Source organism: Lontra canadensis, unplaced genomic scaffold, assembly GCF_010015895.1.
Source record: "Lontra canadensis isolate GAN:19392208 unplaced genomic scaffold, GSC_riverotter_1.0 scaffold64, whole genome shotgun sequence".
Classification (NCBI taxonomy): Eukaryota; Metazoa; Chordata; class Mammalia; order Carnivora; family Mustelidae; genus Lontra; species Lontra canadensis.
Window position 1 is genome coordinate 2406540 of NW_022631058.1, and position 27491 is coordinate 2434030.

Consider the following 27491-nt stretch of genomic DNA (forward strand, 5'->3'; position numbering starts at 1 on the left):
GCCCTGGTTCAAGTCCTTTCCTCCCACCATTACTACCATAAAGTGTAATGACTTAGCCCACTGAGCTCCCCATATCAAGTCATAAATTCTATAAATAATTACTGAGCTCTCCTATATACTAGGCACTATTAGAGGCACTGAAACAGTGAACAAACCTGACAAAATCCTTCCCCTCACAGAGCCCACAATCTAGTGAAAACTTGCTCTTCTGATCTATCCTCTATAAATCAGTGGTCCTCAAAATACGGTCATCAGCATCACCTGAGAACTTGTTAGGCATACTAATTCTCAGGCCCCACGCCAGACCTACTGACTCAGCAACTCTGGGGATGGAGCCAAAACTCTGTTTTAATAACCTGTCCAGGTCACTTTAATGCATGCTATTAAAGTCTAAACCAATGCTTTTCAAAGTGCATATTGCAACCCATTAGTGGGTTGTTAAAAGTCAATTTAATTTTTTTCTTTTTTGGTATAAGTAATTGAATTAAAAAGAAAATGTCAAACTGTGCCTCTATCAGGTCAGACTCTCTGGAACAGCAGTCCAAAAATCTGCATTTTAACTAGCACCCCAGAGAATCTTTCTCACTTTAAAGATTACGCTCCTTAATACAGAATTACGTTACCTCTATAACTGCTACTATGACTTGCATTCTACTTTCCCAGCAGTGTCAACATACTTGAAGTTCCCTGAATATAGCGTACCTATCTCGTCTAAATCTTAGTAAACTATTCCCTCTGATTAGCAGTCTTCCCTCATGATTCCCTCAACAATGTTTACGTCAAAGTCACATAGCCTCAAAAGAAATCACTCACTGCCTCCAAATCCTAGAAATATTTTTTTTAAGATTTTTATTTATTTGACAGAGACACATCACAAGTAGGCAGAGAGGCAGGCAGAGAGAGAGGAGGAAGCAGGCTTCCCACTGAGCAAAGAGTCCGACGCAGGGCTCGATCCCAGGACTCTGGGATCACCACCGGAGCCGAAGGCAGAGGCTTTAACCCACTGAGCCACCCAGGTGCCCCTCTAGAAATATTTCTATCATACTTTTCACACCAAGTCTACCTTCTCTACTGAAGTATCAACTCCTTCAAGGCAGAGACTGTCTTATTCGGGAAGCAAGAGAATGACTAAGAGCTTATCAGACATTTAGTATTAATTTCAAAGAAGAGAAGGGCAAACTGTTCTTTCTAGCTAATGTTTCTCTGTAAGGATGCTACTGACATCTTGGCCAAGACAATTTTTATTGTACAGGTAGTGCCACAGGAAGCATACCCCCCCCAAAAAAAAACCCATTCCGGGCTATAGCGAACTAAATGCCAAAGGTGCCCACTAATCACTAAGACAAGCAAACATGGCCCCACACATTTCCAACTGCTGCAGGCGGGTAGGGAGCAGAGGAAAAAGGGTGTTGGAGTAGGCCACTGAGAATTCACATTTACCAAGTACCAAATACTGTCCCAGGTAACATGAAAAATACAAATACAATACTGTACAAATGTTTAGCATTAAACTTTAATATCAAATAATATAAAGTTCAAACTGACTAAATGTTTTGTTTTTATCCAATTTTTTATGATTTTAATTGTATTTATCAAAATACTCTACTTTTCAAATATCACCTATTTAAAATAAATAATGCAATATTGTTTTCAGCAAAAGTAATCATATTAATACTACTGACAACAATTTGTTTATTTTGCTTAGGAAACAGAAGAACTCTTTTTCTTTATTTTTATAACATTATTTTCTCTCCAACACGGTAGCTATTATTTCTGACAATCTTATTTCATCAATCTTCTGCCAGGTCTCTAAAATTAGACATGGAGAAAATTCATTTTCTATTCCCCAAATGGCTGTAATGTACATATCTATAGAGCATATTAGCTAAATTAATATAGTATTAATCTGTATTCTTACTCTGCACTTTGCAAGTAACTTTACACAGAGACTCATTTTTACAAAATCCTGTAACACAGACATTGTTACGATCTCCTTTTTACAGAAAAACAACAACAACAACAACAACAACAAAAAAAAAAAAAAAAAAAAAACAGAAGAACAGTTAAGTTAGATAATTTATCCAAGACCACCAACCAACAGCAGGTAAAGTGGTATCTAATCCAGGCAGTCTGACTCCAGTGTTCCCAGTGACAGAACCTGGACCCTGAGAGTGAAGACTAAGTGTCCTTTCAATTCTACACCCTAGACCCCTTGCTGGCCACATCCTAATCCTAGCTCTGGTCCAAGTTTTAATCTCTACACTATATTGCTGCTATCACGGCAGGTCCAGTCACAACTCTGGTACCTTCCTTTTTCCTGTTAAGTATTATACGTGTCATCTGAAGACAAAAGACCTTCATTAAAGTCTGTACTATTTGCTAAATAATCTTATCAAAGCATATTCCTTCTGAATCTATTTTTTGACCTATAAATTTGTGATTAAATCTACGGTTTCCTGGCAGTTTGCCAGGCTAGAAATTTGAAGGCTTCTACTTCCACAAAACATCTAGTTCCTGAATAAATACAAGAAAACTGCATTTCTGGGCTCCCTTGAAATGGGGTTGGGGTACAGAGTTCCCCCCAAGGATAAATGAAGTAGAGAATAATAAATTATTGTTCAAGTTATGGCCCAAGTATTTATATATAACTAGAGTATATTTAGAAGAGTGGTTCTCAATCAGAAGTGGTTTTGCCCCTCAGGGACATTTGGCAATGCAGAGAGACATTTTTAGTTGTCAGGAATGAGCAGTACTACTGGCATTTAGTGGGCAGAGGCCAGGTATGCTGTTAACATTCTACAATGAACAGAACAGCTCTCTGCAACAAAGAATTAACAAATGACAGTAATGCCAAGGTTGAGAAACCTGATCTAAAGACCAATAAACTGAGTTTCAGATTTGTCTCCAACTGAGGAAATCTTTCTCACTTTATTTCATTGAGGAGAGAGGCCAAGTTTTATATGTACTTGCTATTTAGATATGGGTAGGTCTGACAGTGTAGAAATGAGGATATCATTCACTTTAAACAGGCCAAGTTTTATATGTACTTGCTATTTAGATATGGGTAGGTCTGACAGTGTAGAAATGAGGATATCATTCACTTTAAACAGGATTTGTAGACTGTCATTCCCACCCATAATCACTCACTAATCCAAAACACAATTTACATTCAAATACAAATTAAAGACCATCAAGACTATGTTTTAGGTGTTTTTCCTATCTCCCATAGTTTATACATTAAAGTAGGTCCAAAGTGTTTCAAGAGATAACCTCTGAAAACTGGATTGACTTTTTTTAATCACCTCTCTTCCAGCATTATCTAGTTAGACTTGAAATTACATGCACAGTCCTTACTCATCTTAATCCGTCATCTAATTCACCACAGTATCCTTCAGCAGTGGTGAAGTTTTTGATTAAGAGTCTGTGACACAGCCAAAAAATGGGGAGGAAGGGGTTAGAACTAATGACAAAGTCCTTTGTGAATCATAAAACACAAAAGCCATGTTAGTTTTTATTAGCAAGATGTCTAAACCTGTAGAATACAATATCTAGCAGCCACACATGGTGATTTATTTATTTTTATTTTTTAATACATGGTGATTTAAATTGCAATCAATCATAATTAAAAATTTAGTTTTTCAGTTCCATTAATTACATTTCAAGTGCTTAATAACCACATGTCGCTAGTGGCTACCATACTGGAGAGTACAGATACAGACCATTTATCACCACAGATAGGGCATATTCTGGAAATTCTGAGATCTTGAAGAAATTTAGTAAAGAGAATTAAAATAACATAAATTCCATTTAGTGTAACAGTATTTTCAAACACAGTTACAACCCACAATAGAAGAGTATGCCCCATCTGAAAAACAGCAAAAATACTTTGTTCTGTTAGGTTCTGGAACCATGTTTGTTATTAACTAACTTAATTAAATATTTACTGAATACCAACCACATATGTGAGGCTAGGGATTCAAAGTAGAATAATTCACAATTTTTGTCATTAAAAACTAGCCATCAAACAATGTATAAAACATACATAATATTCATATATACATTATACATTTATTACACTAATATATTTGAAAAATCAAGTGTAATAAAAATAGAGTGAGATCTATTTAATCTCAAAGAGAGCTCAGTCTCTTTGGAGAATGTTTTGATGCTAGTGGGACCAGTAGGAAAAATCAACTCCCCACACTTTGTGAAAAGCAAGAGTAAATAACCAACAACCTGGATTGACTACCAGTTTGATTTAGAGTGGATTAAAGACTTTGGGGCTGATTTTCTACATTTAAAAATGTTATATCAGGGCACCTGGGTGGCTCAGTGGGTTAAAGCCTCTGCCTTCAGCTCAGGTCACGGTCTCAGGGTCCTGGGATCAAGCCCCGCATCGGGCTCTCTGCTCAGCAGGGAGCCTGCTTCCCCCTCTTTCTCTGCCTTTCTGCCTACTTGTGATCTCTGTCAAATAAATAAATAAAAATCTTTAAAAATGTTTTATCTTGGGGTGCCTGGGTGGCTCAGTGGGTTAAGCCTCTGCCTTTAGCTCAGGTCATGATCTCAGGGTCCTGGGATGGAGCCCCACATCAGGCTCTCTGCAGCCTGTTTCTTCCTCTTTCTCTGCCCAGCTCTGCCTACTTGTGATCTCTGTCAAATAAATTAAAAAAAAATCTTTAAAAAAAAATATTTTATCTTCTACATAAGGTCAAAGTACCTCAAGGAAAACCATTATATGAGCGTAAGATAAACTGCAAAGTAGCTCCACATAACACAAAGGAATCTTACTCTCTTATTCATATCCTGAGACACTTTATGCTACTTAAGCAGTTTATATTGCAATTCTTCCATCTTATGCCTCAAGAGTTGGCATTCTTTTGCTTGTATTTTAGGATACCTACTCTTCACTTTCAATCACACCATCACATTTCATGAACCATCACATTTGTCTCAAGGTAAATAAAAATTTCCTCACCTCACTTAAATCTATGTGTTTTCTTCCTTGCACAGGCAGATTCTTGTTAAAAACTCCACAGAAGCTACCCCCAAATGCCTAAACACTCTAAGATTTCATGACCGTAATAAAGCTGAGGTTTACTTTATTTAAGGTAAGTTCCTAAGCTGCAGCCTCCACACTGCCGCTGAATAGATAAATAATAAAGTTCTTAACATTGACTGTGATTACAGATTTGTACATAGTCCTCAAGGATATCAATACCCAATTTTTAAGCCAGCAGTTCTAAAACTTTTTAGTCTCAGGATCCTTCACTACTATCAAAAATTACTAAAGACATCTAACTACGTATGTTTGCATTACTAGACAAAATATTGTATTTCTGAGAGATAAATAAGATTTGGAAGATTATAAATGAAAAGAACTTACTAAATAAAAAGACTTGAATCAAACAAACAAAAAAAAATTACTAAAGACCTCAAAGAGCTTTTAAGAAATTGTAACTAAGTTGGGTATTTTGTTTACATTCATTTAAAAACAGCAATGTATCCACTGCATGTTAACATAAATAACACATTTTTAACAAAAATAACCAAATCAAATTTACTGACAAATAGTTTAAAGGAAAAATAGCTGGGTTCTCCTATCTGCTTCTACAACCATCTTATTGTTTTGGTTGGATATATGAAAAAAATCTGTCTTCCCACACAGTTGGGAAAAGAAAAAGTATTCAAAGTTATGGTTTCTTAAAAGTTAGCTACAATATAAAATCTGAAACCACACACCAATGAACTTTTCGTACTCTTAGATTAAAATCCATTAATTTATCTTTCACTTTGAACTAGGGATTTTGCAACATCATGCATTGGTCATTTGGAAAATATAAGTTCAGTGAATTATGCGATATTTCAAATATTAACACATTTCATTAAAAGTATCAAATATTCTGATTTCTTAACATTAACACTGATCTCATCGTGATTCCTCAGTACACATCTTTTTTTTTTTTTTTTTGAGATTTTATTTATTTGACAGAGAAATCACAAGTAGGCAGAGAGGCAGGCAGAGAGAGAGGGAGAAGCAGGATTCCCGCTGAGCAGAGAGTCCGATGCAAGGCTTGATCCCAGGACCCTGAGACCATGACCTGAGCCAAAGGCAGAGGCTTAATCCACTGAGCCACTCAGGCACCCCAGTACACATCTTTTTTAGTATTCACTGCATCAAAATGGGAAGCATACATAAAGCACTGTGCATATGAAGAGTTACCTCAAAGAAAAGTACTTGTGCAGTTGAGTAGCAAGTTTAATTGGCCACTTTTCATAGAACACAACTTTTATTGAAAACATGACAAACTCTGATTATTCAGATGGGCATTTGGCCAACCTCAATGACCTCCTGAAAGAATCTGTGGGGAAACCTTAGGACTTCACAGACCTTATTTTGAAAACTACTGTTCTGAGCAATAAAGCAAAATATTCAATGATTTCATGAGTTATTACAACACCAAAGAAACACAAATGTTAAATAAAAATATCTAATTATCATTGCGTAAGTCCAAAGAAATCCAAGAGATAGAAAACCAACTCCCAGCGTAAAATATATCATAAACCTAATATTTGGCCTACATTAAAAAAAAAAAACTTAAGAACACAAAACTATTTTATCAAAGCACTTATTTAATCTCCACAACATAAATACTTTTTAAGATTTTATTTATTTACTTGACAGAGAGATCACAAATAGGCAGAGACAAGCAGAGAAAGGGGGGAAGCAGGCTCCCTACCGAGCAGAGAGCCTGATGAAAGGCTCGATCCCAGGACCCTGAGATCACGACCTGAGCTGAAGGCAGAGGCTTAACGGTGAGCAACCCAGGCACCCCCATAAATACTTTTTAAAATATAGGTACATTAAGATCATTAAAAAAGTAAAAAAAAAAAAACAAACAAAAAAAATTATACGTATGTTAAATAATTAGACCATAAATATACAATGTTAATGGTCCATTAATAATAGTGAATGCTACTGCCAAGCACTGTGCTTAATAAGCACTTTATATGGTTATTGTATTTAATCCTCAAAATAAACTTATAAGACAAGTCTGACCAATTCCTGTATCACACATAATGAAACTGAAATACAAACAGTGTGCCTAGAAGCAGAGGAAGGATGGATGGTAGAGCAATCTAAAACTAGCATCCTTCACCCATCCACATACTGCCTCCTGCAGCAAAGTTGAATGTTCACCCCATGGAAAAATTATGGATCAGTCTCTAGCTGAAGAGAGGATTTTAAGGGAAAAAAAAAAGGTATGACTATTAAAAATAACAAAAAGAGGCAAACTCACAGTTTTTAGTTCCATCAGAACTTGTTCATCAACTCCATCATCCAAAAAGATGTCTCTTACATCATTAATAACATCTTCAATCACAGATCTGTACAATTTAGGCTTCAAAGGAAAAATAAAAAATTTGAAAAAAGATCATTTTTCACATATTCCAAACAAAGAGTCATTTTTCCAACTAAACACAATTTATTTTAGAAGCTATAACTTAAGATATGGCCATCCTAACAAACACCATTTGCTTCAATTAAAATGGATTATATTACGACTGCATATTTTAAAAGAAGTCTCAAAGACTAATACAATTCAAATACAGAAGTCCTTATGCATACAAGGTCCACACAATTTCCAGTTATAATTTCCTATGTTGTTATGATCAAAACACCTAATATGACCCAATAAATAGCCTTATGGGTTGCTTATGTCTGGTTCCTATTATTCTTCCCTTTGTTTGACTCCTGTTAGATCTCACAACCTCCTCACTAAGACTTAAACTAGAGAACCTTACGTCCTGCAGTCATTTGCCTGATAATATCTGCAACCTAATTTAAAAATCACGTAATTTCTATTTTCTGTTAACCAGTCTGTGCCTGTAAGCTATACCATTAAATTGTTCATATACCCACAATAACAGGTCTCAAAGCCCCAGATGAACAAGGCACACTGACCTCTTTCCCAGGATTTCTTTCCTTTAACAACTGCCCAGACGATGCTATGAAACAGAATCATGGACAGCCTCAACGTTTATTTTTTAATTATTATTATAACTACTATTGTTGGTATTACTTAAGAAGGGTTGGAGGGGAAGACTGTTTCTAAAGGTTGCCAGAAGAATAAAAGGAGAAAAAATGTGAAAGCACTTTCAAAAGTATAAAGCATTTTCTAAAAATCAAAAGGTAATAGACAGTAATTTGCCCAACTCACGTCCTATTTTTAACACGTTAGGCAAGAAGTTTGCATGTCAGTATGATAGAACTAGAGCTATCTTGTTATAAATCCTAACCATTATCACACACAATTAAGATTATCATCCTTTTTCTTTTAATGTTTGTTATTATTTGTGTTTTATAACCTGCTTAAAGTAAGAATTACTGGTTCCCCAATAAAACCAAGGGTTTGCTCTCATAACCAAACCTCAAACAGAAATGCTTCACTAGCATCTCTTTCAGAAATATTGTTATCCCAGGAGAACCATCTAAGAAAATGCGTTCTTGCACTGCCAAAACTACAAATAACGAGTTCCTCTGTATAACTTACCTCAACCATTAAAATTTGTTCCTTTTCAGCACAACCAGAAAAACAATTCATATACCTGGGTTCTGACCTTTGCTATTCCACACACTAACGTGCTTTATCTTACCAAATTAACCTCTGTAAACTATTAAGTTATTCATGTGCAAATGTGGGACTCTATAGGATCTCATTTCAACATTCCGATTCTATATATAAGGAAATTGTCACTGACTATAGATATCAGTTTACCTATGCAGATTTAACCACTGAATTACAAAAATAACATTTAAAAAGTGGCTTTTTTAAGCCAATAATGATCCTTAAAGCACTATTAAGGTGACGGTATAATTTTAAATTGTTACTATGAATCTTAAGTTGATGATATAAATTATTTTTTTCAGCAAACTGGACAGTTGGTTTTCTGAAGTCAATCACTCCTAAAAATCTTCAGCTTGGAGATCCAGAAATTTACAGGTACAAAACTTGCTTTCTTCTGGCACTCCCTATTTAATGAATTTATCTTGTTTTAGGATTTTGCTTATGCACCTTAGTTAAGCTACAACTTGACCATTTAGCGGATTCATAAAAGCACTATAAAGGGAAATGTGTATTCTTCATGACACACACACACAAAGAACAATTTAGCAGAATTCTTCCTAAGTTGATAAGCCCGCATAATACTGATGAATGGGGGTATGTAGGGACTATCTGAAATAAGTAATTTCCAAGTTATTATTTAAAATACTAAACCTTACTTGAGCCAAAGTTTTTGCCTTTTACAAAATACAAAGTAATTTAGGTTTGTCCTGGTTTTCAAAACACAGACATTCCAAACTGGTAAATTAAAGAACAATGACTGTCACTACCTAATGACTATTTAGAAGGTTCCTTTCAAAAGTGTTAGTTCCCTGAGGGAACACTGGAAAATAAATCAGATTAACATCCATCTAGAATATTAATATCCAATGAAATAAAAACACTGCCAACTTACAATTTTAATTTTTTTAAGATCCAGTTTGCATTAAGCCTCCTCACTCTCATTACTCACAATTCATCTGTACATAAGTGTACTATGGACACAAGGTCCTATGTTGAGGCTTTAAGCACTTGAGTATTTCTTCAAAAAGCTTTGTGTCTCCAACATTACAGAAAAAAGACGTATTAGAAGCTTTACTTCTAACATATTTTCTGAATACTTGAAGAACAGAACACTACCAAAGTCAAGTACCCTGCAGCTAACAGTTAATGTAGGAAGCATTTTTTTTTTAAATTCCCGACAATAACGCATTTTCCAATACAAAAACGATTAGACATCTGAGCTACAGTTCTGTTTAAAAGCAAAAATAAAAAGAAGGGCCAGCAATTTTATTTTCCCCTAACAAAGACAGGAAACCCTAACTGCTGCTTCAAAACAACAACAAAAAACTTGGGACGCTGAAAGCGGCCCTGTTGGGTGCGAAATTACAGTGCAAGCAAAGGACCTAGAAATAAACTGAGCTCTGCACACTCCTGCCTCTCGCCTCGGGAGCACGCACCTCCCAGCCCCGCTCTCAGCAGCTCTCACTATTTAAAGCCGGATCTAGTGTTTAAATGGAGAGGCGGTGACGTAGGCCTGAAAAGCACCTTCCCATCCTGGCAGAGTCTATATTAGAGAGCGGCAATGGCTCTATATAAACAGGGCAGCCAAAGGGAGGAGGACCACAAGGCTCAGGGACTGAAAAGCCGGGTAAGCGGCCGCAGCCATGATGGATCGACCCGAGTCGCCAACGGTACGGAGTCGGGCGGCCGCGGGCTTATCCGCGGCGTTTGGGACCGGGCAAAAACGTGTTTTATTGTCAGAATAAAAATAAGAGTGGGGTGGACTAGTGATCACATTGCGTTGGTGACTGACAAGGTTATTTATGTGACTGCTTTTTGCATACCTACGTGATCGCAAGTAACCAAAAAGGGACTAATGGGGAGAAGTAGGCAAATTTCAAGGCGAAAGCAGGGGCACTTTGACCACTGTAAGCTTTTTTTGTTGCTTTGGTGCTTTTGCTAGTGGAAGATACGATGGGGGTTTTGCTTCCCCTTCGCCATTTTACCGATTCGGAAAGGAACCGAGATAAGTGCTTTTCAACCTTCGTCCTTTTTTCTTTTTTAAAGAAATATAAAATGGCCCCAGTGAAGGCTCCCTAAGCACAACCGCCAGAAACACCCCAAGTGACCCCCAAAGTAGCCGTTCACCTTCCACTGCATTGAAGTGGACCACGGCGGGTCTTGGGGACTCGCCTAATTCCCCAGACGCGGTTTTTGTTTTTGAGGCTGCTCGGGGTGCCCTTCTCGAGCCGGCGCGGCCGGGCCCGCTTCAGGGTGGGAGAAGAGGCGGCTTCCCGCCCACCCTGCCACCCGGCGGCGGGGGTCTGGGACCCGGGCCGCGCGCTCGCCCCGGCCCAACGGCCTCCGCGGCCCGGACCGCCCCGCGGCGGCCCCAGGCCCCGCCGGCGCCCCCGCCCTCCCGCCGCCGCCGCCGCCGCCGCCGCCGCTCCGCCCGAGGCGCCCCCCCGCGCCCGCCGCCCCGGCCCGCTCCGCCCGAGGCGGGAAGCGGCGGCGGCGGCCGCGCGGGTGGCTGAGGAGAGTAGAGGCCGGGAGTCGCCGCCGTCCCCGCCCCCGCCCGGTCCGGCCGTTGCTGCCGCCTGGACGAAGCCCCCGCCGGCCACCAAACCACGTCCTTACCACGGTGTTTGTATTTGCCGAGTTCGCCATTTCCACACACAACACAAACAAGAGGGGGGCAAGCCCGAGAAAACAAGATAAAAACAAAACCGAAAAAGAAAAAAGAAAACCAAAACACCCGGAGGGTGGCCCAAGCCACCGCAAGATTGGGGGTAAAAATTTCAAACAAAATCGAATCCTGAAAGAGTAGAGGGGAGCGGTGAGAGGAGGAGGAGGAGGGGGGCAGTTCTCCCAGAGCTAAAAACCTCGAGAATCGCCCTTAAAAAAAAGCCACGACCCTTTTGGGGTCCAGGGGGCGTTGCCCGCTCCCCACCCCGCGCCAAGGAGGGAAACCACCACCGGTCGCCGCTCCCCGCGCCGCCGCTGCCGCCACCGGCTGCAGCTCCAGCCGTCCGGTCCGCCCGCTTCTCCCCTTTATATAGTGAGCCAACGAGCTGCGCGAGCCGCCGCCGCCGCCGCTGCCGCCGAGAGACAGGGCGGAGGGGGAGGGAGGGGCGGAAAGGGCGGGGGCAGAGGTGGGCGGGGTTGAGCGCGAGACACCGCGAGAGCCGCCTGCGCAGGCGCGCCGGGGCGGAGGCCGCCGTGGGCCGCGTCGTCACGCGCCGTGTAGGGTGCTGGGCGGGCGGAGCCAGGGAACTGGAGTAGTTCAGTCAGCTTGCCGACTCCCCAAATCTCGCGTGATCACGTGGTTGCCACCCAGGCGGAAGTGTTCCACAGTTCTTTTAGGGTGAGGGACTTGCAAAGCACTGCCGGAAAAGACGTGAGTTCTGGTGACACTGGAGTCCAGAGTTACCTGGGACCGACTCTTGTCAGGTGTTTTTGCATCTCCCTGAGCTGGAGAAGCTAGGAAATAAGGAAGGGGTCGTGGCAGCTGCCTCGCTAGCAATGGCTGCAGAGGACCGGTCACGTGTTCCCGCTTCCGGCCCCGGGAGCGCTCGGACTCCGGGCAGTTTTAAATGCGGAGTCATCTCAGGGCTTGACTTAGCGATTCCAAGCTCTGAGGCTTCCGTTCCTCTCCAGAAGGTTGGGCCTTTCCCCTGCAAAATTGTGTACGTCTTTCTGAAGGGGAAGAAATCTGATTTGGGCCCACTGTTAACACATTTCAGGAATAGTAACCCCTTGAGTTGACTGACTTGTCTCCCCAGTACAGCTAAAAGTCTCTGGGCTTAAGTTTCCCAAGTTTCGGCCATCTACTAGCCTACTAGTACTTTAAGTGACTTACAACGGTGGTGGGAATTCCAAACAAAACGAAACAAAATACGAGCCACCGGATTATGACAGCAGGATAACGTCCCCCCCCCGACCTTTTTTTAAATACTGCCAAAATTCTGTAACTATATGCCCTGCGTGTAATGACTAACATCTGAAATACTTCCGCTTGACCCACCAACTCTCGTGGCCTCTCGCTGCGAGAGAGCGGGCAAAAAAAGTCCATGTCTTGAAGTATAAATCAAAAGGCGTTTGACCTGCTCTGCTCAGGCAAATCCCGCCTTTATGGCAACATTTCACGCAGAACAGAGAATGCTCTGTTTAGAAGGTAGAACTCACAGTACCTAATTCTCTTGTCCCTAGGAATTTTGAGAAACATGGAATGTAGTCTGGACAAGTGAGGGAGTTTATCCTCATAAAGCAAATCGAAATGTCGAAGTTGTATGCAGCTGAGAGCATATTTGGAAAATATCAAAGACAACGTACCAGAGAGAGAAAAAAAAGATGCAACCTGCCAGGACCTGAAGGAAGAAATTAGAGAAAGCAGAGGCCATTAAGACTCAGAAAATGGGAAGTTGTCGGTATGTTTGTGATGGGCATAGAGAATATCAATTAATTTTGAGATTTCTTTTAACACCACCTGCCTTAGACGAGTTGCGTTTCAGTTCCCTGCACAGCTTCCTGAGTGAAGGCACTTTAAAAACCGTCCTAGAAAATCTTAGTGTTCTTGATACATAAAAATTGGATTCTATCACCTTTTGTAATTCTTTTAATATTCAGGTGACCATTAGCCGGAAAAGTTGTACTAAACAGTACCAATACTGGTAAATTTCATCACTAATTAGGACTTCTTTTTACCTTTTTATGTATGCATACTACCAACTATTTGCACTTGGAATCCCTCACCTTCCACATCATTTTCTTCTCTCACCACTTGATAGTCTTAACTAAATGATAAAATGTTTTGCCTTCAGTTAAGATAAAGACCACTGCATACAAAACATGGGTTTGAATATATGAGATTTATTCTCCACAGACTTATTCCAATGGGATTAGTCACCATTTTGCTCTGATTGAACCTGACCTATGAAGCAACAAAATACAGTTACTGGATTAAAAAGACAGAAAACCCCGTCCTGGACTCCTTAAGACCTTCCTACTTCTTAGAGGCTCTGAGATGGCCTCTGTTTTTACACACTTTAAATTGCAACAGTGCTGAAGCACTTAACTAATATTAACCTGGATCTCTTCCCTTCTCTTTTCATTGTGCCTGGATTCCATTCCAATTTACTGTTTTCCATTCCTCATTTAGTTGTAATATGTTGTAATATGCCTTCAATCACTACATATGTGGGCCAGCCACTTTAGTTACAGAAAGAGACATTACCTGATCTTGCACCAAAATAGTGGGTCTGAATAATTTGGAGACTACAGCTGTTTAATTCACAAAACTGGAAATCTGTGAATAGAAAGCTCCTCCCATGTAAGACTAGATTTAGCATTATATGTAAATTGTTTTTATCTGAACTTTTTCTTGGGGAAGGGGAACTTGAATAACTTTTCTAATTTTAGCTCTTCCTTGTACCATGTATGAATCATGTTTCATTTATACTGCATATTCAGTTTACAAACTCATACTTTGTAACAGCCATATACTTAAACGGATAGATACTTACAGTGCTCTCTTTCTTTGTAATGCATCTTTTATTTATTTATTTATTTATTTATTTATTTATTTACTTCAAATTGATTTGTACTGGACAATAGCAAGTTACTTCTTCCTTTTAATGTTAATATTCTACCTAAACACTGAATAATTGCTAAACAAAAGAAGCAATGGAAAAATTTAGTGCTTAAATTTTAATATACCATAAACAAAATGACACCAAACCTTATATGTCCAAACATTAAAATGTTCTACTCTGCAAATGACTATTTTAGCAACAATGCCAAGAGAGAAAAAAAAATTCTAAAAAGACTGCTCATGGAAATTAGCTTGAACTAAAATCTCATTATGTAACTTACCTTCAGTTTCCATGTTCTTAAATAATAGATAGATAGATAGATAGATAGATAAAGGTAATTATCTGGTGTATTTACGAAGCATGCAGCCCTTATATGCTCAGTAGTATTGGGCACTTTGGCAGAACACTGAAGTGAAGAGGGAAGATCTTGTAACTCAAGTTTACCAATCCTAGTGAAAGTCTCTATTGTATAGTGCATAGTTACAGCATTCATTCAATATATTAAAAGCACTGATGTATTTCAGTACGACCAAAAAGAAATATATTCAGAATTCATATATTTTTTAGGCCTTTACAAAAGCAAAACAAAAAACACCTGTTGATTTCCATATGCACTGATGTTTGATGCAGTGTATAAAAAGAAATTACGCCACACCAATGACTTTATACATATGAGGAGGAGATTTTTTTAATTCTTTCTTTTTCACTGTTCTCTTTCTTTTCGCTTACAGTTTAAAATTGCTGCTTCATGTCTTAAAACAGCAACTTGCAATTATTTTTTGTATATGGAAATATAAGGCAGTTAGTGGTGGCTTAGCAAAAATAACTTAGTGCAGAGTCTGTGCAATCATGTTTGACAATGCCATTACCTTACTGTGAGACGTTCTGCAGTAACTAAACTTCTCTGTGCTTGATAAGATGAAATAGTAACCACCACCTATGGATTGTTGAGAAGATCAAAGGTACTAGAAAGTGCTTTGGTAAGTATTGGGTGGATATTTTTATTATTAACAGTAAGTTACGTCAACAACATCAAAGCAAGGGGAAGTACTTTTTAACACACTTTATAGAACACTCCTATGGTTGATGATTAATTTATCCAGAGAAGTTTGGCTAAATTTTGATAACTTAAGTGGTAAGAATACAGAATAATTTTTGTATGTAAGTATAATATATGCTGTTGTAAGATAAGATTCCATAAGCCAAGGGGCACCTGGGTGTCTCGGTCAATTAAGCCTCTGACTCTTGATCTCTTACTCTGGTCATGATCTCAGGGTAGTGAGATCAAGCCCCGTGCTGAGCTCCACGTTCAGCAGGGAGTCTGCTTCTCCTTTTCCCTCTACCCCCTCCCCCAACCCCCGCTCATGCATGCTCTCTCTCACTCTCAAATAAATCTGAAAGGAAAAAAAAAAAAAAGATTCCTTAAGCTAAAGGCTTAAGGAATTCATGATCATTGGATATAATTTGGATATAAGGATATATCCCATTGGATATAAGGAATTCCAGTATCATTGGAATTCATCAGGTTGCTTGGTTACACGTGTACAATTATACCTAGCAAAATTACTTTTGAATTTGTTTATTGACCCAGCAATGCCAGTTCTAGGACTCTATCCCACATAGTAGCAAAAATATGAAAAGGTATATGCCCAGACCTATTCAATATAGGACTGCTTGTAAACCAAAAGAAAGGAAACACCCTGATATGTCCATATAAGGAGATTGGCTGAATAAACTATGGTACTTGCACACAGTGAAATACTATACAGCTGTAAGAAAGAATGAGGAATATCTCTATATACCACTATGGACGGGATACAATGTTAAGTATGAAAAGCAAATAGAGGTAAGTGTTCTTTGTATGCTACCATTTAAGAAAAGAAAGACTATAAAAATGTGTGTACATACACTTGCTTAAATTTAAAAAAAAAAAGGAAAGATAAACCATAATTTTGTAAAGAAAGGTTACCTATAAAGATAAGTAGAAAATATTATGATGAGAACAGGTATAGAAACTAGGCTTATTTAAATATGTTCTTTATATTTTACTCTGGAAACCTATTCGCTTAATTACAAAATGAAAATAAAACTTATTTATAAGATAAAATTAATTGTAATTGGTCTCAAAACTAAAATAAAATGAAGGAAGTAAACCTAATAGTATATTTCATAACACACAGAGAAGAACCTTTCCAAGTGACCTTAAAACACAGTAATTTGGGGCACCTGGGTAGCTCAGCCCATTAAGCATCCTGCCTTCAGCTCAGGTCATGATCCCAGGGTCCTGGGATCGGGTCCCACGGGTCCTATGGGTCCCACCAGTCCCACGTCAGGCTCCTGCTAGCCTGCTTTTCCCTTTCCCTCTCCCCCTCCCCACCACTGTGCTCTCTGTCTCAAATAAATAAAATATTTTTAAAAAATAGTAATTTGACTATACATCTGTAGGGACATATTTTCTAAAAACAAGAAGAAATATGAAAGTTTTTTTCACTCTTCTCTGTATTGCTGTGATAATGTTTGTATATGTATTCTGGCTTTTTAAATGTGAAATGTGAGATGAATAAAATGAGTAATGTTCTAATGATATCATCTTAATCATTCTTGAAAACCAGGATTCCCAACATTGGAGAAAGGAAATGCAGATGTAAGATACAAGTGGATAAGTAAAAATTCCATAGTCCTGAATTTGAATTAGAAGCATCATGGTCCATTTTGTTGTATTTTTTACCCTGCCTCTGAAAAGGCCTAGAACTAACCAACCCAGTAGCAATGTGTACACCTAATGCCTAAATTATGGCATTTCAAGATCAGTACTCCTTGGAGAAATGTCTCATTCTGATTCCAGGTCAAGACCAAGACATGTCTTTTTTCTAAAAAACAACAAAACCCAAACCCAATGTTTTAGCATGTAAAATATACATAGCTCTGAAAGAGTCTAAAGACAATGACCGATCTAGCAACTGTGAGCATCTCTAGCTCCCAGAAATAATCTTGAAATATTTTCCACTAAAAGGAATCAAGGCTCCCTGCAGATATTGCTGACTCCAAGATTTGAGCAAGAAAAATATCAGCTTGAACCAGATGAAATTGCCAATGATTGCCCAACCTAATACAAAATGAGTCTAGAATATCCTTTCATACAGATCACAAGGAAGATGTATTAGTTTCCCTGGGCTATTGTAACAAGGTCCCACAAACTGGGTGACTTAAATAATAGAAATTTATTTTTCCACAGTATTGGAAGCTGGAAATCTGAAATCAAGGTGTCAGCAAGACCATGCTGTATCTGACCCTCTGAGAAGAATCTTCGCAGCTTCTCGTGGTGGCCTGCAATCCTGGGTATTCTTTGGCTTATGGTTGCATCACTCCAATCTCTGCCTCTATCTGTACATGGCATTCTCCCTGTCTTTACATTGTTTTCCCTCTAGGCATGTCTGTCTCTGTGTCCCAAATTCCTCTTTATGTAAGGATGCCAGTCCTGTTGGATTAGGGCTTATGACCACATTCTAACTTAACTGTCTTTGAAAGACCCTATTTCCAAATAAGGTCACTTTCTGAGGTACTAGGGTTCAGATTCCAACCTCTCTTTTTTGGAGGACACAATTCAACCCATAACAGAAGATACCAAAGACTGCTCATGTCCTGTCGAGAGAATTTAGGAGCCAACATGAAGAGGCCCCTATTGGCCAAAGGTGAGACACTTTGAGTTCCAATAGGATAGAACTTAATAGCAAGTTGAAGTACATCAAATATTTAAATCCATTGATTTAAAATACTATTAAAAAATGAAACTTCTAATTGGTCACTATTGGAGGATGCTGGGGAATTAACTCTTTATTTTGAAGAGTGATAAATGAAGAAAACTACTTGAGTACTTATCTAGCCTTTCCTACATGGACTGTACCACTGAGTATCAAATTGTGCATGTCTTGGATTGAATGTGACCCCTAGAAGAAAACGTCCATGTCCTAATCCTCAGAACCTGTGAATGTTACCTTACTTGGAAAAAAGTTTTTTTTTTTCTTAAGGTTTTATTTATTTTTTTGAGAAAGAGAGAGAGAGAGAGAACAAGTTGGGACAGCGGGAGAGAGAGAAGCAGACTTCCCAGCTAAGCAGGGGAACCCAACACGGGTCTCAATCCCAGGACATGGAGATCATGTCCTAGCTGAAGGCAGATGCTTAACCAACTGAGCCACCCAGCCGCCCCAGAGAAAGGGTCTTTACAGATATAATTATGTTAAGGAGTTTTTGATGAGATCATCCTGGATTACCCTGGTAGGTCCTAAATCTGATGACAGGTGTCCTCATAAGAGATACAGAGAGGTGAGCAAAAAGAGGAGGAAAGGGAATGTAACTGCAGTGGTAGAAATTGGAGTGGCGCAGCCACAAGTAATGCCAACAGCCACCAGAAGTTGGAAGAGGCAAGGAACAGATTCTCCCCTAGTGCCTCTGGGAGGAATGTGGCCCTGCCAATACCTTTATTTTAGACTTCTAGCCTCCAGAACTGCAAGAGAATAAATTTCTGTTATGTTTAAGCCACCAAGTTCATGGTTATTTATTACAATGGCCTCAGGAAACTAATACAGTAGATGAGAGGAAGTTTCTCAGTAAAGAAGTATTCTGACTAGTAAGTGAATAAAGAACGATAAAATATCACCATTTCACAGCCTCTAATGAATTGACATGGAGGCATTAAACACTGGCATCTGCTAACATCACAAAAAGAGAAACAACCAGATGTATATGGTTCCTGATGAAGAACATGCTACCACCAATAAGATAGTCTTACCTTCACGGCCACCACCCAAAAATAGAAACCCTGGATCTGACTAGGCTTATAGATCCAACTAACAATTTTCAAAAAATACAGAGGAGGCAAGGACATCACAAACTACATATCTGGAATGCAATCAGCAAAACCCAGATGCTGAGAACCTATAGGACAAATGGTCCAATTTCTCAACAAATAAATTAAGGGAGAGAGAGAGGAACCTGTAGATTAAAAGAAACTTAAGAGACATATCAATCTATCACAATGTGTGGAACTTACTGGAATCCTAATTCAAGTAAACCATAAAAGAAATAACAGTTATGACACAATTGAAAATTTGTAATTTACTAGATATTTGATGAAATTAGTTACTGAATTAAATGAAATCATTCATGTAAAGTGTCAAAAATAAGTCCTGTGAAGCTTTATTTTACAATCAGTGATGGTTCTTTCTCCAGATGGCTTGTCTTCCAGTCGAAAAACAGTTCATATCCCCAAGAAGGCGTGGTATTGTGTTATAAAAGTAATTGATCTTAAATGCTGTTTAATTACATGGATTATCTCTTTCTCTGATCCTTGGACCTCAGCCATATATACCTTATCTTGATTCACAAGTTCAACAGCTGTGATTTGGGACAGTTAAAAATGATGAAAATTAAGGTGCTCACTGATGTATTTATAAAATCATTCTTCTAGCAGAAAAAATCTTTTTTTTAGAGGCTTTATTTATTTGAGAGAGAGCAAGTGCATGAACAGAGGAGGGGCACATGGAGAGGGAGAAGCAGACGTGCTGCGGAGCAGGAAACCTACCTCCCTCAATCCTAAAACCCTGAGATCGTGACCATGACCAGAGCCACAGGCAGATGCTTAACCAATTTAGTCACCCAGGTGCCCCCAAATTATCTTTGATTTACATGCCAACTTTATCTTCTTATTCATACATCTTCAACTTGATAGAGGCCTCTGATATGACACATAATTCTACATAGATAATTTTCTAATAAAACACAATAAAATCTGTAGTTTATCTACAAATTCTGTCTTAGAGAATTATTATGTAAACTAGAACTAGATAGACCATTTTCAATTCTCCAGAATCTACCTTCCTCTGATATTAGAGGTTGTACAGCTTGTAAAAAGGGAGGGGGCAGAAAGACTCTCATAAATTCCAGGCCAGAATGGGAGTACTGGTCTTCCATTTAATAGTTTCCTGTGAGAAAATCGAGGGGTGCATTTCAAATACCTTTTTGTGAACAAGGCTCTGGATTAATGTTGTAGGATATTTCTTCAAGGTAATGAAATAGCCAGCAGGCAAAACATAATAGATGATTAAACAGGAAAAATGGAGATTAAAAAAAAAATGAGGAATTTGCCATTTTGTGTTCCTGCCAAGATGAGAAGCAATAATAATAATAATGGATTTACTTTAAAAGCTTTAATCACAGGGTACCTCCTTTAAAGCTTGTAGCAGTCCAATGAGATATGTCCAATGAGTCCCATCCCTTCACTGTGGATGGGAAACTGAGACTCACCTTCAGCAGTGACTTGTCCAAGGTCATATTGCTGTTTACTTGTGAAATTTTAGAGGTATAAGTTCAAGGCTCTTTCCACCTGTCTTAGAAATAATAAATTATCAGTCCAGGTAAATGCTAAGGTTTTGAGTCAACTCACCTTGCTCCTTAAGTTTGTCAAATGTATGTTAATTATATAATGCATTAAACTTCATTTGGGAGTAGAGAAACTGTAGCTTATGCAAAACTGAGACCTGAAACTGAGGCTTTGCTCTGATTAAGAAAATTGCCTTCATAAAAGTGTCATTAAGAAGCATGTATTAAATCATTTAAATAAGTAATTTTTCTGTTTTTACATCAACTGAAAATCATCCATTTCCCATTTTAAGTAGCATCTACTCAATTACTGAATTTGTCAAGAACAGTTATTTTCTAGCAAGATTCTTTATAATCAAAACATTTATGTCTAGATTTATCATTTATCATGCCTTCATTAAACAAGAAAATAAAAGGTGACCGTTAGAAAGGGGAATCTTTTCTATTTTACCTAATAAGCCAGTGGCATACCTCTGATTCTGTAGATTAAAAAAATATATTAAATTGGGTATGTGCTAATGTCTTTGCACAAAAAAAATCAGAAGAGACAGTATATATTGAAAGGTATAGTGGTTTAGCAAGTAGCCAAGCGTGTGGACTTTGCAGTCATCTACACTAAGATGCTTTTTCTCACAATGACCATGGGTAAGTTACCTCATCTGTGAAGTGGCAGTTTAGTAATATTACCTACTTTAGAGAGTTGTGTAATGATAATCCATGTAAAGCCCCTTAACCTGGTGATTGCCACGAAGTAGGTCCTCAGTAAGTATTAAAGACCACAACAACAACAACAATAATAATGCTGTTGGTACAGAAAATGAAATAGGTTCCATTTTGTCCTTGTCTTGATCATGTTGAGCAGTGGAGCAAATGTGAGTTAGAATGTACTTCTGAACTGAGTTTACCAATTAAGCAAAGCCATCCTCTCTTTTGGACGTGTAAGAGTTTCTTTATTTTTTCCATCTGTAAAATTAGAATCAAAGAAGCAATTCCAAGTATGAGATGAAACACATACTATACTCTGAATTAGTAAATTTTTCACCAGTTTCTTTGAGGTTAAGTCATTTGAATAACTGATTTCTGTTTCTAAATCTGTTGAAAATCATCTATTTCCTGAAATGACTCAGACTGTTTAAAACTAGAGGCCTTATATAAATCTCTAGTCAAGAGATATAATTGCTCATTTGCCAAGTGTAGAATGCATTACCATTCCTCAATAAATGTTAAATGAAATGATAGATTTTCCAGCCTTCAGATATATTGTAGCATGTGATAAAGACAATCAATACTGTCATTTGGGCACAGGAGGACAAAATACACCTGAGCCCAGATAGAACACAGAACTAGGAACCCACAGTCTGTAGAGTGGTGTTTCATTTCTTCTTCTTATATTTTGCAGCACCCTTAGGGATATTTATCACTAGCTATCGTTTTATTTTCCAAGGATAGAATTCATTACATAATCACTTCTTAATTTTCTCAAATTTTAGTGAACAATACAACCAATTCCATATCTCTTCTTCCTGTCTCCCCTTTTCCCTGAACTTACCTTCCTTTCTCCTTCCCTCCCTCTTGCCTCTCATTGTCTCCATTACTGTTCCTTTGCTTTTCTTTTTCCTTTTTAATAGACTAGTTACAGAATACCAAACATAGCCTCTTTTCAGTGCCCTTAATGTGTTTTAATCTTCCAATATTGGCTTAAAAAAATAAAATCAGAATATCTGTCTGACTTTTTAAGAATGTGATTGGATAGTGATTATCAAATACAGACCATTTTCAAAATCTCTATGTTCTTAGTTTCCATATTTAGCCACTGATTTTTTTTTTCCTGAACCAATCATGACATTCAAAAAATATTTTATTGGAAAGGAAGAACAACAATAAAACAAGAAAAGTTAAATTACCAAAAGCCATCAAATAAAAATTATATAAAAGAAAATATGAAGTCCGTGTATTTTTGTCTTTCCAGTCATATCTTTTGATCACACATTTGTTTTTTCTTATGCCCACAAAGCATCTCTGGCTATAGATAGATGGTAGATAGATAGATAGTTAGATCACTAGATAGATAAATATAAGTACACTTTGTTTTTTACAAAAAAAAAGGATTCATGCCTTAAATTTTATATACAACTTGCTTTTTTTTTTAGAAAAAATGACTTTATTTATTTATTTATTTATTTGAGGGAGAGAGAGAGAGAACAAGCAGGAGAGACAGGGAGAGGGAGAAAGGATCTCAAGCAACTTCTATGCTGAGCATGGAGCCCGACATGGGGCTCAATAGCACAACCTTGAGATTATGATCTGACCCAAAACCAAGAGTTGGTTGCATAACCAACTGCACTATCCAGGCACTCAATTTGCGTTTTCATAGACCCAGTATATCACAGACCTCTTTCTAGACCAGTAAATTTCATGTTCTCAGGTGACTTTAATGGCCCCCTCTGTGGGTACCCAAAGGAAGAGTAGGGCTGTTTCCTTTTGTGCTATTTTAAACATTGCTGCAATAAATGTCCTTGTGAATGTTCCTTTATACACTTTTGCTATTATATTTGTAGAATAGATAAATAGAAATAGAGTTGATGGGTCTCGGGATTTTTACATTTTGAATACTAATCAATAGTCACAAGCTACCCATAATAGGTTGTCCCCACTCTCTGACTTTACACAAGTCCCACATAGCTGTCCTGTAAAGTTGAGACCATCTCCATTCTCATTACTCCGGAAAAAGGAATTTTTAAAAATTTGTTTCTGTATCTTTCTTCACATTACACTCTTAACAATGTCTTTCTCCACTTACGTTTTTTCCTTTCTAGAGAAATCCAGCTCCTGGAAGGTTTAATTCCTTCCCTTATTTGCCCCATCATTGTTTCTCTATATTTATTTTTGTAAATTACTTGGAAAGTGGTAATATTTTATGTAATTACTTGTGTATTGTGCTTCAACAGGCATTTTAACGGGAATATTAAGACATATTTTCACAATGTTCTTTGTTCTTGGCTTATTTTCCTTTCATCCAAAAAGAAAGACTAAAGCTGTCTCTGATTCCCAAGATCTGGAAATCTCCTTTCTTAATTTTGTACATACTCCCATTTAAAAGAATGTATTATAGGTGGACCTGGGTGGCTTAGACCTGGGTGGCTAAGCGTCTGCCTTTGGCCCAGGTCATGATCCCAGGATCCTGCTATGGAGCCCCGCATCACATCACATTGGGCTCCCTGCACAGCAGGGAGTCTGCTTCTCCCTCTCCCACTCCCCCTGCTTGTGTTCCCTCTCTCACTGTGTCTCTCTCTGTCAAATAAATAAACACAATCTTTTTTAAAAAAAATTTTAATTAAAAGAATTTTTTAAAAAAGAATGTATTATAATTCAATTTTTGCGTGTCTGATTCCACTAGACTTTTTTTCCAATTATTCAATGAATACTTATTGAGCAACAGGCCCTATTCTAAGCCATGAGTGTATAGCATAAGATAAAACAAGCCAAATTCCCTTCACTCATAAATCTCATGTGGCTGGTGAAACAGACAACAGACAAGATAAGTAGAATATTATATGTTAGGCGTTTGTAGAAATCCAGGTGAGAAGAGTAGAGATAGATTCATTGTGTGTTTTGCAAAGAGATCCAGTAAGGCCTGCTTTGGGTAGAACATGGGGTTTTAGAAAAATGAGCAATCAGAAATGATGCACAGGTTTCTGTTAGGTAACTGGGAAGATGTCATGGCCATTCAGGTTGGGGAAAATTGAGGGAAAGACATGTTTAGGTGATAAAAATTGTTCTGGTTAGGTTTAGATGTCTGTTGAGCATTCAAGTGGAGACATCAAATAAACTGTTGAATACAAGTTTAGAGCTCAGCAGTTTGACCTGGAAATAAATATTGGGGAATCATTTAGCATGTATAGGTACTTTCAGCCATGGAGATGTGTGAGATGGTGTGAAGAGTGTAAGGAGAGAGAATAGAGGCATTCTGACATTTAGAGGCTGGACCAAGGAGAAAGAGCCAAAAAACAAAAACATAAACAAACAAAAAACCACACCAAAACTGGGAAGGAGTTTGCAACGATGTAGCATACAAACCAGGAGAATGAGAGTGAGGTGGAAGGTGGGTGTGGATGCCAAGGTTAGAGAATGTTGCAAGAAGAGAGTAAAGCTGCCAAATGCTGCAGAGAAGCACAGAAGAGAAGATAGGAAAGATCTTAATCTGTCAAGTCAGAGGACATTGGCAAAAGCCATTAGAGTGTAGTAATGGAGATGGAAGACAAATTGGAGTGAATTGAGAAGAAAAGATGAAGTGAGAAAATGGTGAGAGCATATACAGCTTCTCTGTATCTCCATGGTCAGAAGTAGCAATCAGCAGTCAGAAGACAGACTTCTCAGGTTGGGAGGACAGGGTCCTTTGTGTCTGCTCATGCTCCTGCAAGAGCCGGGGCTGGGAGATGGGGGGTGGGTAGCTGCTTCTGTGCTAAGAGCGGACATTGACTGAACCTAACTGCACTTTACCGTCCAAGCTTTTGCCTGGAAATTGCAAGCCTTCAATAGACTCCAGAGTTCCAACATGGTTATATCAGATTCTGTCAATGCAATGGATTGTCTAGGTGGGGAGACAAGATTCCTGGTGCTTCCTACTCCACCAGCTTCCCAGAATCCTTTCCTCAAATGATTTTTTGAAGATGGGATTTATTAGAGACTATTTCTGGGAATAGTCAATGGGGAAAAAAAAAAACTCATAATGACACAAGAGAAATTGCATATTATTGCAGTCATCACTCTTTGAGAAAGGCCAGCGAGGATAGGCTTCAGAGCAAAAAGGGAGGCATTCATCTTTGCTGGGAGCTGGAAGCATCCATATACTGTAAAAGGAAAGATTGAGAACAAAGAAAATTAGAATTGGTGGTGGAAGTGTGTAGTTAAGTAGATAGATTTGGTGGTAGGAAGGAAAGGAATTTCCTGTGATTGCTTAAAAATTTTTGGTAAAATACAAGGGCAAGTTATCAGCTGAGAATGCAGTGTAAAAAGTGGGAAGGAATTGTTGAAGGTTTGAGAAAAGAGGAGAAAATATGAATTAGTCATTTTTTGCAGGCACAACATCAAAGGTATCTTTAAAAGTATATAGGATTGTTATGGAGAATCAATTGCTTTCTTGAGATTTAGGATAAGAATCATCATGGCTGTGGTGCTTTTCTCTGGTGTCAGTCAGCTGCTTGTGGGAAGGCATAGAGTAGGTAGGTAAGAGGCTTAATTAATGTGATAGCGATTACTTACTGTTCCCAAATATCCATTTTTCCCTTTCCCTTAGTAGTATTATTCCCTGAGTGTTAGCTGGTCTTGCCCAGCAAGAGATTACATTTTGAGCTTCCTTTGTAGCTAAATGTCATCCTGTGCTTACATTTGATCCAATGCATATAAGAGGTGATGTGAACAACTTCTGGAACATCTTCCTAAAGAGTAAGCCATGTGCCTTGGGCCTCAGCAAGTCACTATTGTCAAAAGTACATATATGACAGAAAACCAGCAAACAACCAAGTAGTAATTCATAAAAGTTTATTGTGCACACACCAAAATACAGTTTGCAAACTGGGAGCACTCAAACCAAAACATGGAATGAGCCTCAGGGTATATGGTTAGAGGACAAGGTCCCTTCTGTAAGGGGTAGTTTATATAGTGGGAAGGCAGTGGTTATTTATACTTCCCAGTGATTGGTTATAATAGAATTTTCTTAAATAATAGGGAATTGGTCTGTAATGACTTCATATTAACCTTGGGAACCAGTTCAAGTTTTGCTTATGATTTCCAGACACAATCGAGAAATAACCCAGGTCAAGTTAGTCTTCCAAAATAAGCTAAATTAAGCTTTGTATGAAGGTCAAGGAGATAGCAATATTTGGGGTTGTCGTGTCTGATAGCATGAACAAGATCCAAGTTTTGAAGAGGAAGGAGAATGATTTATGAAGCAAAGAGGATACCTCTCTTCTCTCTCATCTTCAAGCCCACAGGTATCTGGTATAAGAGAGAAAAACCACATCCTGTTGCAAGGACTGCAGAGCAGTGGGAGCATGTGACTCGAAGGGGATAACAGCGTTTCAGTCTGTTGGGAAATGAAGGTGGGTGGGAGTGAAGGGACTGTTCAGAGAAGATATTATAGATAGAGTACTGATGACAGGTCTTGAGACTTAGAGGCACAGGAAATGTTGAGGGAGCCAGGGAGGAGTAAGAGGGGTTGTATTCATGGATAGATTGGGGTGATGGGTGAAAACAGTTGGGATTTCTAGCGGTTCCCAGGGCTAATGGAAACATACATTGACAAAGTGATCCTAAGGTCCAACTAGAGGAAGGTCAGGAATTGGTTTAAGGTGGGAAGCACAGACGACCCAGCACTCTTGCATCCAGCTGAGATCTAGTACCTAAAAAGCAAAGACATCTTCTGAGACTTTGGTCTCTTGGACAGTTGCAGTGATGAGCCAGCCACAGGAGCAGCCTAGTCACTGAAAGCTCCAAGAACTCTGTTAATTCACGGTATTTAAGTTCTCTGTGCTGAAGTTTCTCAATGACGTGGATGGGATGAGGATGATAATGGTACTTATTTGATAATTATGCAATAGATTGAATTAACAGCTCTAATTCTTCACCCCTCCCTATGTGTACACCCTCTGCCTGTGACTTTGCAGTAATACTAAAGAGATGGATCTGTTTTTTCTCCCTGTTAATCTCGGTCTGGTCATGGGAGTCCATTTGGCCAACAGAATTTGGTAGAAGCAATGGTGTGCCATTTCTGACTGTAGGTCCTGAGAAGCCCAAATATTTCCACTCTTGTTCTTATGCTCTTGCTTCTCCATGAAAACGACATACCCAGGCAAACCTGTCAGTTCCAAGAGGAGGATAAGAGACACATACAATGGGTCTGCCCTAACTAAGATAC

General features: G+C 38.6%; 1 protein-coding gene and 1 long non-coding RNA gene across 7 annotated transcripts in view; one reads left to right on the forward strand and one right to left on the reverse strand.

Annotated features, from left to right (window-relative positions):
- GTF2A1 (general transcription factor IIA subunit 1) overlaps positions 1-12691 on the reverse strand; it is a 43089-nt gene extending 30398 nt beyond the window's left edge. The window contains exons 1-2 of one of the 5 annotated variants that reach the window (XM_032878550.1): positions 12631-12691; positions 7299-7400 (exon numbers count right to left, since the gene is read on the reverse strand). In XM_032878550.1, the coding sequence (XP_032734441.1) occupies positions 7299-7400; positions 12631-12678 (150 nt within the window). In that variant the 5' untranslated portion in view covers positions 12679-12691. Of the gene's footprint in view, positions 1-7298; positions 7401-7963; positions 8041-9519; positions 9542-10754; positions 10838-11243; positions 11744-12630 lie in introns of those variants that run through there. The other 4 variants (XM_032878551.1, XM_032878552.1, XM_032878554.1 and 1 more) reach the window with 4 other exon arrangements.
- Positions 10147-27491, forward strand: part of LOC116879922 — a 29505-nt gene continuing 12160 nt past the window's right edge. For both annotated transcript variants that reach the window (XR_004385130.1, XR_004385131.1), the window contains exon 1: positions 10147-10297. This is a non-coding gene — a long non-coding RNA (uncharacterized LOC116879922). The remainder of the gene's footprint in view (positions 10298-27491) is intronic.